This window comes from Echinococcus granulosus, assembly GCF_000524195.1.
Source record: "Echinococcus granulosus chromosome Unknown EG_S00027, whole genome shotgun sequence".
NCBI lineage: Eukaryota > Metazoa > Platyhelminthes > Cestoda > Cyclophyllidea > Taeniidae > Echinococcus > Echinococcus granulosus.
In genome coordinates, this window is record NW_020170407.1 from 600,883 (window position 1) to 616,697 (window position 15,815).

The following is a 15,815-nucleotide window of genomic DNA, read 5'->3' on the forward strand; positions in this document are numbered from 1 at the left end:
TTTCACGCGCTCTGTTGGAATACCCCCTGTATTCAACAAAAACGGTGTTGCAAGCAGTGCGCTTCGTGGGGAAATATTAGGCCATATTTGTCGCATAGCGACGACAGCAAATCTCTATCTTATTGTTGCACCGTTTCCCCATCGCGACTCTGCTTAGCTGAAAGCTGGCTGATGTTTGGCGGTCACGCTGATTTGCCCATGCTTTTACGTAAGAGGTCACTTTGCCAAATCTACAGCGATCACCCTAACGTCAGCTGCAAAAAGTCCGTTGCCAGAAGTTTCGCTTACTGCTCGCACATGAGGGAGGATATTGACAGCTTTATTAAAACGTTTTGAAATTACCGATAGTCGGTAAGGTATCATCCGGGTGCCAAATTCACCAAAATCTCCAACTGCTTCATTACCCAGTATGTAGACACTGACAACGCAACACAGTTCAGATTATGGGATTTCAATCACTATTGTCATCAACATCTTATTACACATTTGTACTTTCAACCCCCTCACCCCCAATCCAACGGACGAGACGGGGTTTATTGACAACTTCAAACGAGCACAACGTTAGTCTGATAGACTGGTGTCTATGGCATAATGTGACTCGAGGTCCAAAAAGCATTTTTTTTTCAGCTTTAAGAGAACTTCTTCCGTTGTGATTGTGTCGAATCACGATATCCAACTAATGGACATCTGTACAGTAACCTTGATGTCCCCACCCTATAAGGTACGTTCAGCATCCCCAAAATACCTATTATTTTAATTCTACCATGCTACAAAGCTTTTTCCTAATCTCTACTCAACATGTATACATGGAAGGATGGATTGATGTTCCACCCATAATTTGGCAATCTCCCAGATCCGTTATGTTGCTAATGTTAATTATTTTGATGCCACAAATAGGGCACATTATATTTTAAACTTTATTTCGGTCTGGTAGTGAACAGCTTTACTGATGAGCAGAAATAGAATTCAAATTTATTTACCTGAACTAACAATACCAATAAACCACGATTTAAAGTCAAAATATCACCGAAAAGAGGTCTGTTTAGCAAATCCACATATTTTTGTGCAAAATAGATATCTTGTCTTAAGAACTACCAGGAATGCGAGCGACTAAAGAAAAAAGTTCGCATCCGATTCGTTGGAAGTCTCCGTTTTGTGAATAGCTTGCCGAATTTCCTAACAATCGCGATTTCTCTCACTTCGTCATGGTAAGCTGAGATCAACTATAGATGCACTTTGAGTACACTAATAATTGCCTTAATTTCGACGTCAATCAGTTGCTGTAGTTACACCTGCCTTAGCCGAATGATTTTAGCTATTCAGTTGTCAGGGTCGTATGCACTCGCCGTACCACCCCCTTTTGCTCACCTGTGTACGTCGGTAACAAAGTCGGTAATGGAGTCACGTGATTGATTGTTAGATTGGATGCTGATGCGGATTTAGGCTCTTGGTCTTTCACACCCGCAGCTTGACAGAAGTCTACTGGGATTTGCACGAGTGGGTGGTTGCTCAATCCAAAAGTAGCCTCAAGACCATTCCATAATTGTATGATAGCAAATTCTGCTCTAGCGTCAATCCAAATTGTCTGTTAAAGCAGGTAGATAGTAAGTCAATGGTAAAGTACTTTCTCGTGAATCTTTTATCTCTTTTTATCGGCTAATGGTCTTGGTGTTTTAAGTCCACGATGTCGTGAGGCAAATCACAATTCAAACCTGCATTAACTACTTTCGCTTTTGAATAGCCTTCCTGCACACAGCCTGCGGTATTTAGAATCTTTGTGAAAATGCGGCAGATTTCGAGCACTGGTTATAGACAAGGCAACTCTTCCCTAATGAGTCAGTTTACAGTTATACTGTTATCAATAGACTTGCCACAAAGTTGAGCCTATCACAATTGGGGTTCAAACTGACCAAATGAGTTTGAATGAGTCCAAATTACAATTGAATTCTGATACATGTACATGGTTGTTGCATATCAGTAAGGTGAAAAGAGTCAAACGAAATACAATGCAGGTATATATTACGTATAAATGGAAATACTAGAGGAGACGAGAGGTAGCAAAACCATCCAGAGTAGGACGACTCAGGTATAGAGGCTTCGCAATGCCTGAAACACGTCACCCACGAACGGTGTCAAATCGGACATCAGCTCCTCCAGATTGTCCATGTATGGTAACAGTTGATCCTGATGCTAAAATGCACCAAAACGAACACAGCATTAAGGGTACTGTCAATATGTAACATCTCCGAATTCCGTATGCATAAAGCATTTCAGATGGAAAGGATTAGTGAAGTCAGCATACCCAATACATCACCTACTTAAATAAATCTCAGTAAATATTGTGAAGCTCTTATAAATCAACAATGGCAAAATGATGGCCATAAGACGCGCACCTCCAGAACAGTTTGCATAAGGCGTCCCTTAAGCCAGTAGGCCACGGATGCCAGATCGACAAGATCACTCGGGTTGTCTGGGGCCCCCATCTCCTCTGTCGCTTTCGCTTCAACCGTTGCTACGAGACGGACGTGACGGTGAAGCAGAAGGGTGATGACTGCACATTGAGAACGCACCGCCTCACCACGCTCCTCCTTCAGACGCGCCAGGCGGTCAGGTGAGGTACCGCCACCACCACCGCTACTACTGCCGTGGCTCCCGACGCGACAATGCCGTTGGTGTCGACGGCGAACACGGACAATTTTGGTGCGCAGATCACCGTCACCGTAGTCGTTATCTAGGTCACTGGAGCTGCCGTCAGATCGGGATCCACTTGCGGACTGAAAGCAAACATCTCCAAAAATACCACACGCTTTTCTACTTGGGTTATTATGCATTGTATACTTCGAAAGGCCATACCTTACGATGGTGCACGCCTGCTTGATCCTTAACAGCTTCCAGTCTCGGTGTGATTTGGGCGATGCGTTGACCAACTCGAACCAGTGTATGCATGAGACACTCCCACACATGTGACCTAAAATGTCATTTCACAAAGCCAAATTATGAGGGATGGGCATGTTTTGGATCAAAAAGAAATAAAAGAAGAAAAAGAGGACTTACTGCAGCATTCGAGGACATACGTGAACAGTGGAGGGTGGAGGAGCAAGGGGGCCGCAGAAGGCGGACATAAAGGGTGAAAAAGCCCACCCCACCACAGACTCGGGATCCAGCATACCCTGACGCGACATGTAGTCCGAAATAGCCACCACCATTTGCGACTGGTTGCACCACACTGCTTGCAGAATGTGCAGAGCCTCCACCTGCAGTTCCACTGTTGACGCCAACGTCTTGAATGCTTCCGAGTACCTATATTGATTAGAGTAGTATACATGAACCATTTAGCGAAGAATGAGCCTGAATAAAAGCCAGGCGTGCAAATTCAAGACCCCAAAGCGGTAGCTCACTCATTCATCGAGCACTGCAGTACTGATATCTATCAGATCCAACAAAGAAAAATGCATTAAATCTGAAGACACACCCCATAATCGCTGTGTTGACTACATGACAAATGAATAACTAAGATAAATAATTGCTACAAAGCCAAGGGAACCTTATCCCACTTTTCAGAAACTCAGTTATGTCATCAACAACTCTACTTACCGATTGAGTAAGGAACAAGTGTGGCTGATAGTCTTGTGAGCACGGTAAAGTAGAGCAGTCATGAAGAGCTCCAGCTCGCGATTAGTTACACCAGGTACCAAACAGTTATCAAAGTCATCCTCATTATCTTCCATTTTCTCCTTATTTCTTGCCCTTTTGGAGGAGGTCAATTCATTTTTTACGGGACGACTCTTCTCGGATGTAGCGGAGGCAGAGGATGCGCTTGAGTTCGAACGAGATCCACCCCTCTTATCACCATCAAGGTGACGATGAGCAGCGGGACGCGAACGCTGATCCCTCCCATCCATCTCAACTGAACCCTCCGTTTCGGAGTAGGAGTTGGAGTGATGGGGATGATTGCTGCTTCCACTTCTGCTTCTACTTCGTGACTGACGATACGGCTCTAGATCGGAGTCGTCAAAATCGTCACCCCTCTGAGAAGCGAGTCTTCGGATAAGATTAAGTAAGTCATCGGAACTGTGGCGCTGGTGGAATGCTTCCAAAACACGAATGAAGATGCGCCGCTGAGCTGTGGCTAAAAACAATATCAATTATTAAGACATGAATTTTACCGCTGTAGAGGCATAGAATAATTACTAAATAAAACAGTAACCTTTGAATGCAGGTAAAAAGCAAGACTTTTGTCCAGCTATTCTCGACGCCTCCTGATTCCAGAAGATAAAAAGACTTACACGCTTTATCGTAGGGATTGATAGGGCCTGGTTGGGGTGGTAAAAGACAGTAGAAAGAACGTGGAAGGCGCTGTTTGACGTTCTCGTAGTAAGAGTAGCGTACGAGGCGACACAGAGTCTCGGAAATGAACCATCGTCGAGGCGACATCACCGGCTCCCCTAGGGCAAGAGACCAGTCGCGCCAGCTCCACTTCAATTGATAGTTTGTGAGGTGGAAAGAAAACCACTCCACGAATCTAGATGGGTCGAAAATAAGCACCAAATGAACCTCACCTCGCAATGCACACAGGCTTCATACTATCTAGACGCTCGAAAAGGATCCCCGTAGCCTGGGCAAGCACTAAAGGTATGGTGTTGACAGCCTCGTTGCAGAGTTGAATGAGGAGAGAGGCGTAGAACAGGAGATTTCCATGGCGCACTGGTGGCTTTGGGAGACGAAAGATATCAGCAAATATGGCCTCTACTATCATATAGTCGAGAGCCAATTTAGCGCGTGTTTGTAGGTTCAAAAGAGTTCGAGCACTGGAAATAAAAAAATAACGGATAATTATTTGTTTAAAATGCGCGCTTGATTGCAAAAGTGGTAACAGCAAGTAAACGTAAAGATCCAGGCGGACCAGTGTAACATGTACGGCCAGTACTACTACCAAAATAAGGGCTGCGCACCACATAATGCGATTGAAATGCATTGTTTCGAGGATGATATGAATCTGGTCATCCACCAAAAATCTTTCGATAGTGTGGGCACCAGGCAGGGTGGGGGAATTCAAAGGTGAGATTTTAGATACGTCCCGAGCCTTTTCACCATCTACCGCTACATCGTCGTCTGGGCAGTAGACATCCGTGTAGTCGAACATGCGAAATACAACTTGAGGCAGAGGATAGACTATTTCTGAATCATAGTCCGGTGGTGTGATCTGAGAGCAAAAATGGATGAACATAATAGCAGGCAAGGTGATAAGGTCCTTTCCAAAACTGCAAAATTCAGAGAAGGAAAATCAAATTAGGATTAGGAATTTGGAGTCTGAACGTGTTTTACCGTTGAGTAATCTGGACGCCGGTGCGGTAAACACTGAGTGAAATATTATTGGCGTTTTTAGTTTTTTTAGTGAGAGTCTTGAGTTTGTATTTAATGGGACAGTTAACTAAACACTGGAGGTTAACGTCAAGTGACAATAAAGCTCCCATTGCTACATTTTCTAAATGACTTTTTCGAGTGAAGTTCAACTAAAAATAGTTTGAAATTAATAAACGGCAAGAAACGATGTTAGGAATGATGGGAGTTAAAATTAGCACCATTGTGAGAAAAAAGATACGTTATTTATTAAAGAAACTACGAAGACAAATTATTACCTGCCCAAACTCGCAAGGCTGGCCAGATTCACGAAGAGATGGAAATGCGTCCGAAATACGCCAAAGTACATGTTCCTTCCAATTGGCATTTTTCATTGAAGTTATTTGTGACCACAAGCACGATAAATACTATGAATGCAAAAAAATCTGAGAATGAAAAACAACTATTCACTTCTGATAGAAATAAAGGGTAATCCGATACTTACATCCTCCTGAGGGTGTGGATCAAAGTTATCCCAGACACGAAGCATGGGAACGTGAAGTGTTCGCCTTTTCCTGCATGAAATCCAATAAACAATAACTAAAGCCAGTACATAACTTAAGTAACATCCGCACAGCGATGAAAGTTCGCCGCAATATAAAGCAAAAAATCGCGTACACCAAATTTAACCTATATAAATAAGAACTTACGACAAGTACACGCTAATTGTGCTTAAAACTGCATTTAAAGCCGAAGAGTTGTAATCATTAAGGCGCCTTGCGCTCTAAAATTTGTCAAGAAAAGAAAAGAGGAACATACATAGGGCAGTGCGGAAAGAACAACAAAAGAATACCAATCCGTTCGCGCTTGTGAACTTGAGCAAACATCCAAAGTAACTTCCGCGAAATTCTCATAAAGAGATAGCAGACTGGCTGGATGAATAATGTTGCAGTTCACCGAGTTAGATAAGAATCGAACCTAGCAGTGAGCAATATGAACCACAAAACTACCAAATATTTCACATCATCAAAAGAGCTAGATTTAAGAGCGTCCCTCAAATCTCTGACAATGGCATCAACGGCCCTAGAAACGAAGTCGTGATTCTTCAGATTTATCAACCCAAGAAGGGTCGTGTAAATTTGCATGCGCTCGGGAATATTCTTGGCGCTTAAAATATAGTAGGCTCGAAATTCGATTTTTACCACGAAGTAATTAACTTAATCCGATGTTCAAGATTCTTATCCAGTTCAGCACAAAAGAGAATGCACAGTTCACTGATGTCCTTATGAATCTTATCAGTAGCCTACAAAAGTACCAGAATCAATTCATCAGCAAACCTTGCTTCCGATCCTATATACAAGCGACTCTATTGTGTCGCGATCAGGCCGTCCACGTTTTGGATAAAATTTATCTACAGGATGTAAGCCAAAATACGCAGGACTACAGTCGGTATCGTAAGAAGAGTCCCTATGCCGCTTTCTGGACATCCTAATGGTTTTATGAAATGCGCAACACGGTTCAGCATACTTAAACACTGAAACTTGGCGAATTTAATTATTCTCATTAAGAACTTATTCATGCCCCAAGACTTTTGCTTAGTATGTGGCTACGCTAAGTCACTGCAAACCTTATTGTACTGTTTTACCGCTTTTTGAGTAGCAAAAATTTAAAGTCCTTACATATTTTATTACCTAATTAGGAATATTTTAATCAAGATGTACTTCTCTAGTCCCTAAGTTTGTTTTTCCTAAAGTGCTTTAATCGTTGAGTAATTTGGGGATCGATTGCTGTTCCCATATTTCAAAGCTTCTTAAACTGATGAGCATTTTCTGGTGCATGATTGTCTAGATAAACCTTATGTTTCATCGGACTTTTACAATCCCCATAAAAAGCATACTCTAAACACGTCTATCCCGCAAAATCTGCACTCCTTAGTGGTTATTACTTGATAAATCATGTCCTCGTCCAACTTTACTCATTCTAAGTGAATGAAGGCTAAGGAAGAAATAAACACTGAATCCATTACAACGCGACTGCCGAACGTAACTACCCAAACCGTCGCTTGCTGCGACGACCCAGCTTCTGGAACACGGTATCCGCAAGAACCCCAACCCCACTTCAACGAAGTGAGCCCTACCCACTACACACAACCAGCGACTAACCGAAAAAGATGTCCACGCCCCTTCCACCTCCCTTGATAAGGGAATCCCATCCAACATTTATTTGAGAGAAACAGAATCCCTCCAAAAGCACGTACGGCAGCACGTTAATAAAGCGTAGATTGCCATAATTTTGGAATGTGGGGTACTTATATGGTTAAGTTGTCAAAGTCAATCTCAGAGAAACCCATGTTCTCTGACTGCATCACTGACTTTGCAGGGATGCGTTGGTGTGCGGCCACTGTACAGTCCTTGAGGGTGCAGTTGTCGTCGATTGTCACACCTTCGCCGATCACGCAGTTCGTGATTTTGCATCTAAAGATACAATCGCAGAGATACCTCTTTGATAAAAAAGTGACAACTTGTTGAACATAACTGACAAAAAGCACTATTCAATCAGCATGAGATAGCAGCAGGGTTAACTGCATAATATACCAGAGACGATTCTTCCAAGGTGAAGTGAATTTAGCCCTGCGTAAAACCCTTGTTTTGAAGCATCAGACAATTTGCTGCTTGAAAAGCCTGACCATGGTGGCACTTGTGGTCAGAGTGTCAGGAGCGTCTTCTCAAGTACAATGGACAGCAATAAGACGCAGGCTATTAATATTTACTTCCAATGCTCTTAGAGCTGTAGTTGAAAATGAGCAAAAATATCCCAACGATTTTCCAAGTCCTCTTGGAGTCTATAGCATATTTCCTCCAGTAGCACCAGCAGGGTGAAAAAGAAGGTGGATCAGCCTCGCATTACATTAATGCTAGATTGTAGCAGATCGATTATTTCCGGAGCATTGCGAGCACACCAGAGAGAGGGGTCAAACAGACTACAAGGTTTTGAAGTCCACCTGTTGATTCGATTATAAGTGAACCGACAGTGGTGATTGAGAAAAGACTAGTCGACCAGAGAAGAAACCAATCCCCGACATGGAGAAAATGAGAACACACTATAGTAATTTCTTCCACATATTACAAATCCAAAGACGGATTTTCGCTTTTAAAATCCCCCGAATATTTATTCACAAGCCACGTCAACTAACATCAACAGCTTTGCACGAGCAGTGCAAACAAATGTCCAATTCAGTCGTTTTTAAGATGAAGGTCAGAGGGGGTAGAAGATAGTATGAAAAGTGTTGTCATGTATTGACTAAAGAAGCGAGCAATGAAGATGTCACAATCACACATTGTGCAGTTTAGATAAAAGAATGTCGACAGCTTTTACTAAAATTTTCATTCTCCTACGCACTATAGGAAGATCACTCACCCACTGCCCACCACAACACCGGAGAGGAGAACGGAGCTGAAGAGTCGGGTACTCTGGCCTACAGTACAACTGGCACAAATAATGCAGGACCGGATAAGCACCCCGTTGGCGAAGTTACAACCCTCGCACTGCATGGTATCGACTATTTGGCCGACCTGACGACCACCGCCACTAGCGTTAGCAACTGAAGCCGTTTTTTCAACCATTGTGTTTTCTGGGGGGTACTTTTCCCGGATCTAGAGGGCAAGTAATCGATTACTAACAAGGTTGGATTTTTTTAAGGTACAAAGTCAGAATCAATTGTTTCGAGCTTTGGCATGGCTCTAAGATGCAGTGCATTTGCACCGATAACGTTAACAATCATTTCAGACCAATAATTGTGAAACCATTTGTAAATTAGACATCTTTCTCGTGAGCACAGAATGCGGACATGGTCCCATTCTGGCCAACAAATTTGGTTCTTACCACAAAAAAGCCAAAAAAGAGATCTGGGTAGGGCATGATATACTTCAGTTTCAAGTTACCCCTTCAAATCATATCAGTGGATTAAGATCTTGGTAAGTCTGATTCAAGAAGTGCCGCCTTCGACTATCACAAGTGTTTGAAACAATTATAGGACGTCAAATGAATCTAAAAACATTGCATTCGCTTGCGAACATCATCTAGTATCCCATTACGCAAAGTAGTCAATCGTTTGTTAAGGTGAGCTACCACCCGAAATGAAGCACATCTTGGTGGGGAAGCATTCAGCTCTCAAGATATCACAAACAACAATGCTCTTAAACAAGGCTTTTTAATTTTTAGAACCTTTGGACGTCTTTGCTGTCACATTACAAAATTTGCCGCCAAGATTGTTTGAAGAATGTGAACAGTTTGGGGGCGCGTAATTGCGTTCTGCTGGAGGTATGGTCAAATTAACCCTTGATTTCAAAACCCCGTCAACGCACCATCTTAACAGCATCCAGATAGCCGAGAGTCGAGTCCAGGCGACGGCAGACGGGTGCGTTCTCGAGAACCGAGATAACGACTTTGGCATATTGCGGCATCTCCTCCTGCGAGTAGTGAAGTGATTTTGGCAGCTGGCTTGTCACTGATGAGTTGGTAGGACAAATAGAGGGTAGACGTGAGAGAGTAAGAGTACTGAGAGGGTTATAAAAAACAAAACCACTAATAATAAGACACCTCAACTCAAAAAGAAGCAACTTGTAATCAAACGAGGGGAAATCAGACTAGTGCAATGTTTTAAAGACAGCTGAACTTTTACTCACTCGAGCTGGTGTCAAATTGAAAGAGTTTGTGCTGTTCAACGTTGACAATGTGCTTGAAGAAAGACTTTCTTAGACCGACATCATCCCTAGGTAATTTACATTAAAATTAACCATCCCAATGATCGAATCCTTGAATGTAATGGAATACTGGGAGTTTAATAAACTGTGATTGTAAATTACCTCATAATTGAAGTGATCTTCATAAAATAGGATGAATAGCAAAATAACTAAGTCCGCACATGGTGTTAAAATCATTATTTCAAAAGGAAAACAAAACCGAATGGTTTCATTTAAAATTCCCCACCACATGGGCAACGAACACACTAAACCTTATGCTACATTACTTTAATAATGGAAGGCATGCGTAGTGAGCATCACCGGGACCAATGAAAAACACTTACTTATCATATTCGAGCATCCTTAGAGCGTACCCAGAAAGCAGATACATTCCAGCATCATGAAGATCTGCCCGACATGTCAAATTGCTATGAGAAGACATTATGGACTTCGGCACGCGTATCTGCTTCTTCACTTCCGAGGCCGGTACATACATAACCAGCGACTCGTCTCTGGCATCCAACACCAATATGTCATGTGTGCCCCTAGCCATTTTGAGAAGTTTCGCATCCGCAGTGTAAGGTGAGGCCAACGCTACAATCTCTGCTTTAGTTCGAACCATCCTCAGAAAAAGATCACGAAGGTCTAATTCAGTCACCGCAACATCAGCATATGTAAGAAATACGTACTGAGCAAAGGGAACAGACGTGAAATGATCCCGAATACGATAAAGGCATTCAGGAATACTGAGCGTTGCGGATACTTCGACAATAATGCAGCGGTGAGATTTGGGAAGACATTTCTCGATTTGTTTAGAATGACCAGACCGACATATAATAATAGGATCTACGATACCGGCGGATTCAAAGACGCCGACAAGGTTTGAGAGAAGCGAGCCCCGTGTACCCAGAGGAAGCTGGCCGACTACACCGGATGCGGTCAGCTGACGAAGATAGGATGAATCGTGAAGTGCCAAAACAACGGCTTGCATTCCGATCACCTTAAATAAGAATAAATACAGCACTGCGCACAAAGTAAAATGGGTTTTACAAAACCCTAAAGTTAACAAAAGAGTACTCCCAACTGTTATCCTTCTACATAAAACGCTGGTCTTAACATGGTAGTGAGTGGTGATATATATAGCAGCGGGTAAACGATGACAATGAAAATAACGTTCTAAAAAAAATGACGGTTTGCGAATACAAATAAATACTATTTCGCGAGTAAGTAATGCTCCCGTTTTAGTCTAACTTTATAATAAGATCAAATTATTAATAATAATGGAGTTCCCAGGATGAATATTGTCGACCAAATCATACCCTTCTAAGGTACAAAACAGATCACTTGGAAAATTCAAATGCATGTGAAAGCGTACTGGAAATCCACCAATCGTATTTGAAGGCTTAAGGATCATGATCAAGATAATTTCGCGAATAAAGCCGAACTCAGATGTAAATCCTCCATAAAGTTGGGTCGATTTTTAATACTTACCTAAATAGTTTGTAAGTTTTGCCATAAATCAATAAAAAATTATTAAAACTAGCCATTTCCTCTCCAAAGATTAATGTCGACGATTTGACTTGTATCCTTCGCTGATTACTTAAAACCGGTTGCTGAGTTTTACATAGCTAAACTTCAAAACGGTCCGCTCTACGAATCGCTCTTCTGGTACAACAATTAACGAATCACACTACCTATATTGTTCTGCTTCGATTAATAAGCTACTGGAATATTTTCCATAAAGTTAATTACTGCCTAACATTAATTTAGCTCTATATTACTCCTCACTGTTATTAAAATTATAACCATGCGTCCATGATATAGGGTCCCAAAAGGACGATTTGCTTTGGATAGGTTCTCAAACGAAATCTATTTACTCTGGTTGTTATTTGTGGCAATGCTGTGTGGCATCCCTTCCATACACGAAGACACAAAAAGCCAGTGTGCTTTAAGCTTAGAAACACGCTGAATTGGACACTTTACCACAAATAGGGTAGCCAAAGGGAAGGGCCGAAACGCTAGAGCGGCTATATCCGCAGTTATGACAAGTACCTTTGACCTTATCTTCATAGCAAATAAGCTCTTCCATCGATGTAGTGGAAAAGCGAGGTTGGTTTCGAGACAAACAATTCTTTGGAATTCCATGTCATTATAAGTTGTTTCAGTGGCGAGTCAATTTGAGGTAATTGTCATCGGTTGCTTCTTGGCAGGTAAATAACACCTACGGCTTCGATGCAGCACGGTGGACACCTTTGCGCAAGAAGTATAACAAATTGTCCTGTTCACCTTAATTTCGCTATTTTAAACAAGCACTGAGCCGTTTCTTTTAAAACCGTATCATAATTGCAATTGGTAAGTCCCAAATCATATACCGTCACCTTCTTCTGAAATGGCTTAATTAGGGAAGCTCAGAAAAACAAGATATCCAGATTAAATTATTATGTGCGAAAAATAGAAGCTTCAAGATATTAGGCTGTAAAATGATTCATGTATTTTCAACATTTTGCTTAAGGTTTCACCACTTCATATATTTCTAATCAAGGTAAGGTGAAGTAACATCTGGTTTTTGTTTATTTTCCTCGAAATAGGCAAAACTATACCCACTTTTGACTCCGTTTATGCAATTTTGAGCGAAGCCTTCCTCTAACATTTCGCGGTCAACTAGAGCGTATCCATAGCTTGAAGCTGCTCTCTGTTCGTGCTTTAAGTGCTACTTCAAATTAGAAGGCAAAGTTATAATCAATTCCCATAAATCGCGGGGATGACTACGTAACTCGCCAAGGGTGAGGACAAATGTGCACAAAGTGTCAACCAAGCAAAGCACGAACGAAATAAGTTACACTGACTCTAAAAATTGCTGTCGATTTAATTCACCGTACAACAAGAATCATGACATCGCTTCGGTAAGGCCGAGGCGCCTACAAAGAATGCACGAAAGTAGAATGTCTTCTTTGAAGTTTACATCACTACGAATGGGTGAACTAGTGAAATGATTTGTGAAAAAAAAAACCGTACTTAGGCTAGGATAATCACTTAACATTTTCACCCGTGCAAATATTAAGGCAATAATATAGGTTTCATTTAAAAGTATTCCAAAGTCATGATATTTAAGTTTTAATACGTTTAAAAGCAGGAGTTCGACAGAGGTAATTGTGCAATCCAGAACGCTAGTTAATGCAAAGATATCTAAAATAACACTATTTTCCGAAAACAGTAAATAGATAACCATCTGAGATTAGAAACTGTCTACTGTTTTCTAAATGCAACGCATTCCTCTCTGCCCTTCAAATCCCTTGAAAGAACTAACTGATTCGATAAGGGAATATCTATTAGTTAACGTTATCGGGGATAGGTACAGGTTAAGGGGAATCTGGACTCGAAACTCTCCTCTGCCTCGTAGAAAACTGATGGCCCTTCCATTACAAGATTAGAGTTCACTGCACGCTTCTCACCTAAAAAGCACATTTAAATAACATTCGTATTACTCTAAGCGTCTTAAATAATCATTATCTACTCCTTCTACCCTCGACCAAGGATAATGTCGTAATTGATTGGGGAATGGATGCCAAGCCAAAATAATATTTTATGACAAATGACAACGATTTCTATCGTGTCCGTGCAGTTGAGGTGGTAGGATTTCTATTAATGTCTCTTGATGGCTTGCATTTCTAGCTTAAGTAAACATATGTTAAAAGCAGTGAAAACGTTTTCGTCGATATGAATTTTACTTGTTGATCTATTTCACAGTTGTGCAAATGAGAGGTGGCAGAAACAGCTTACATCAAGGTAGAGACCATATTTATGGTGAAGATGATAGCAGCCATTTGCAGAAGTGTAAAAGCTTTTTAGTTGGGAAGGTTAACGTTGACAATGAAGCATTTTTTTGTGCTCTCGCAACCATTCCCTAAGTTAGGTGCGCACACGTGTGTACTTGCGTGTGTATATGCACTTCTGGCCATCCCACTATAAGTATTAGCAGAGTATAGAGGTGTCTACCTTAGAAACATCAGCACCACAACGTATACGATAAAAAAATTGCCGTTCTTTATTCATTAAGACACTAACCTTATTTTCCTTTTGGCCTAGAATCTGACTTCAATGACTTACTTTGAGGAGTTCAATTTAGATTGAAATGTTGACAAAAGAATTTCTTTGCGCACGAAAATGCACGATTTTTTACAAATCTCTTCCGGCATTTAACGAAACATTCTCATCACTTATGACTTGCAAGCTTATTTTATCACCTTCCTGAGCATTCTTGATAATTACCTTGGTGGAAAAACCGGAAAATTATGGACAAATTAGTATCACTTTTAAAGTCTGGTTTCTTGCTAGGGTCATGGTTACATCACGGTCAGTTTGGGACATCAGCTGAGATGTGGGTAGTCAGGTGAAGTATCAGCCAACAGTTTCATGATTTCCCCTTTGATAAATTACAAATAGACCAAACACCATATGCATACAAGAGCCGAAGTGGGTACTGATGAGATGATCCTATGTGTGGCTTTCAACCGTGACTACATGGCGAATCGTAATTTGACATGGACCAATAAGACAAAAAATTTTGGATTAGTCGTAACAAATTAGCCAGACAAAGAGACTGAATAGCTAAATTGATTGTAAAATCGGCAAAAAATGCACAGAGATAGGAATGAAAAGTGAGTTTGAGGCTCGTCTTTCTACCTTACCATGACGGCTTAAATAAGGAAAAAACGTGCCATCACGTTAGAGAAAATTGATGGATGTAGTTGAATGGAATGTGGAAATACGGAATAATTGGGAATCTGGTATTCTACGAATCACACATTATCTGCCGTACTTGCCTTTAGTAATGATTTGTACATACCGGTGAAGGTGCGCGTAATTAAGTCGTCAAATTGGACAATAGGGTGAAGTAAAACAGACAAGTGAATGCATAAACAAGCTACTCAAACCAAAGGAGTCAGACTAAGATTCAGTCTTTTGCCCACAGTATTCTTTAGACCCTAACTAAACTGATTAGGTCATCACATACTTCACGTATCATAAACCATCTTACCCATATATGTTTAATAACTCTTCTATCCTGGCAAAATTTGTGCCCTTAAAATAAGGTTTCTACGTCATTTGTTTGCCATAATAATTTATGCAAAAGTGTTTAAGGCCAAAATCTCTTATAAACCCCTTATTTGCACAACATTTTTATTCGCTGTAACCGTTTCGTTTGTTGACTATTCCAAAGCGATACGCAATTTTTAGCACCTCAAATTTTATGCAACACAAACAGCCTTCGTTGAGATCATTACACCAAGATCACGATGACCGAGAACACAACACTTAGTTTTACCTTATAATGTGCGTAACAATGATCCTTAAAACAACAATTTGTATAGAATAAAAGATCCGCTAGCCAATTTGGAGGTATATTTGAAGCGTTGACTTCATAAGTAAACAAAAATAGTTAAAAACTGCGCCCATCAGAACAGATTAGCTTGATGTCATTTGTAAAAATTGTTCACTGAGAAACAAACATATCGCTTCTTATAGAGATCCTGCTTTATTCTTTCTTTCTTTTGACGGTATCAATATTTAGGCCAAGACAATTCTGATGACTATTTTTCACTGCCCATTTATGAGAACACTCAACAGCTCGAAGTTGAAGTTTTACGTTCCTTTGGAAATTTTCTCTCACATAAGCATGTCAGTTAGGGGCTATTTTTGGCCATGGTTCTTAAAGGACCAGCTAAAAGGCTC

General features: G+C 41.0%; 2 protein-coding genes across 2 annotated transcripts; both read right to left on the reverse strand. All coding sequences in view use genetic code 11, as the record gives it.

Moving 5' to 3' along the window:
- Positions 1-2,082: 2,082 nt before the first annotated feature.
- Positions 2,083-6,827, reverse strand: EGR_04403 (Nuclear cap-binding protein subunit; the record flags this gene model as incomplete). Its single annotated transcript, XM_024493652.1, has 12 exons — positions 2,083-2,190; positions 2,394-2,774; positions 2,854-2,968; positions 3,055-3,300; positions 3,595-4,129; positions 4,287-4,522; positions 4,560-4,808; positions 4,953-5,203; positions 6,160-6,318; positions 6,351-6,507; positions 6,543-6,643; positions 6,678-6,827. The coding sequence occupies 12 exons, from the start codon at positions 6,825-6,827 to the stop codon at positions 2,083-2,085; spliced, it is 2,688 nt and encodes an 895-aa protein (XP_024351973.1).
- Positions 6,828-7,648: 821 nt separating this feature from the next.
- EGR_04404 (putative translation initiation factor eIF-2B subunit gamma) lies at positions 7,649-11,496 on the reverse strand (the record flags this gene model as incomplete). The annotated part of the gene is made up of 6 exons (XM_024493653.1): positions 7,649-7,814; positions 8,758-8,993; positions 9,705-9,847; positions 10,026-10,111; positions 10,427-11,082; positions 11,458-11,496. The coding sequence occupies 6 exons, from the start codon at positions 11,494-11,496 to the stop codon at positions 7,649-7,651; spliced, it is 1,326 nt and encodes a 441-aa protein (XP_024351974.1).
- Between the last annotated feature and the right edge of the window lie 4,319 nt (positions 11,497-15,815).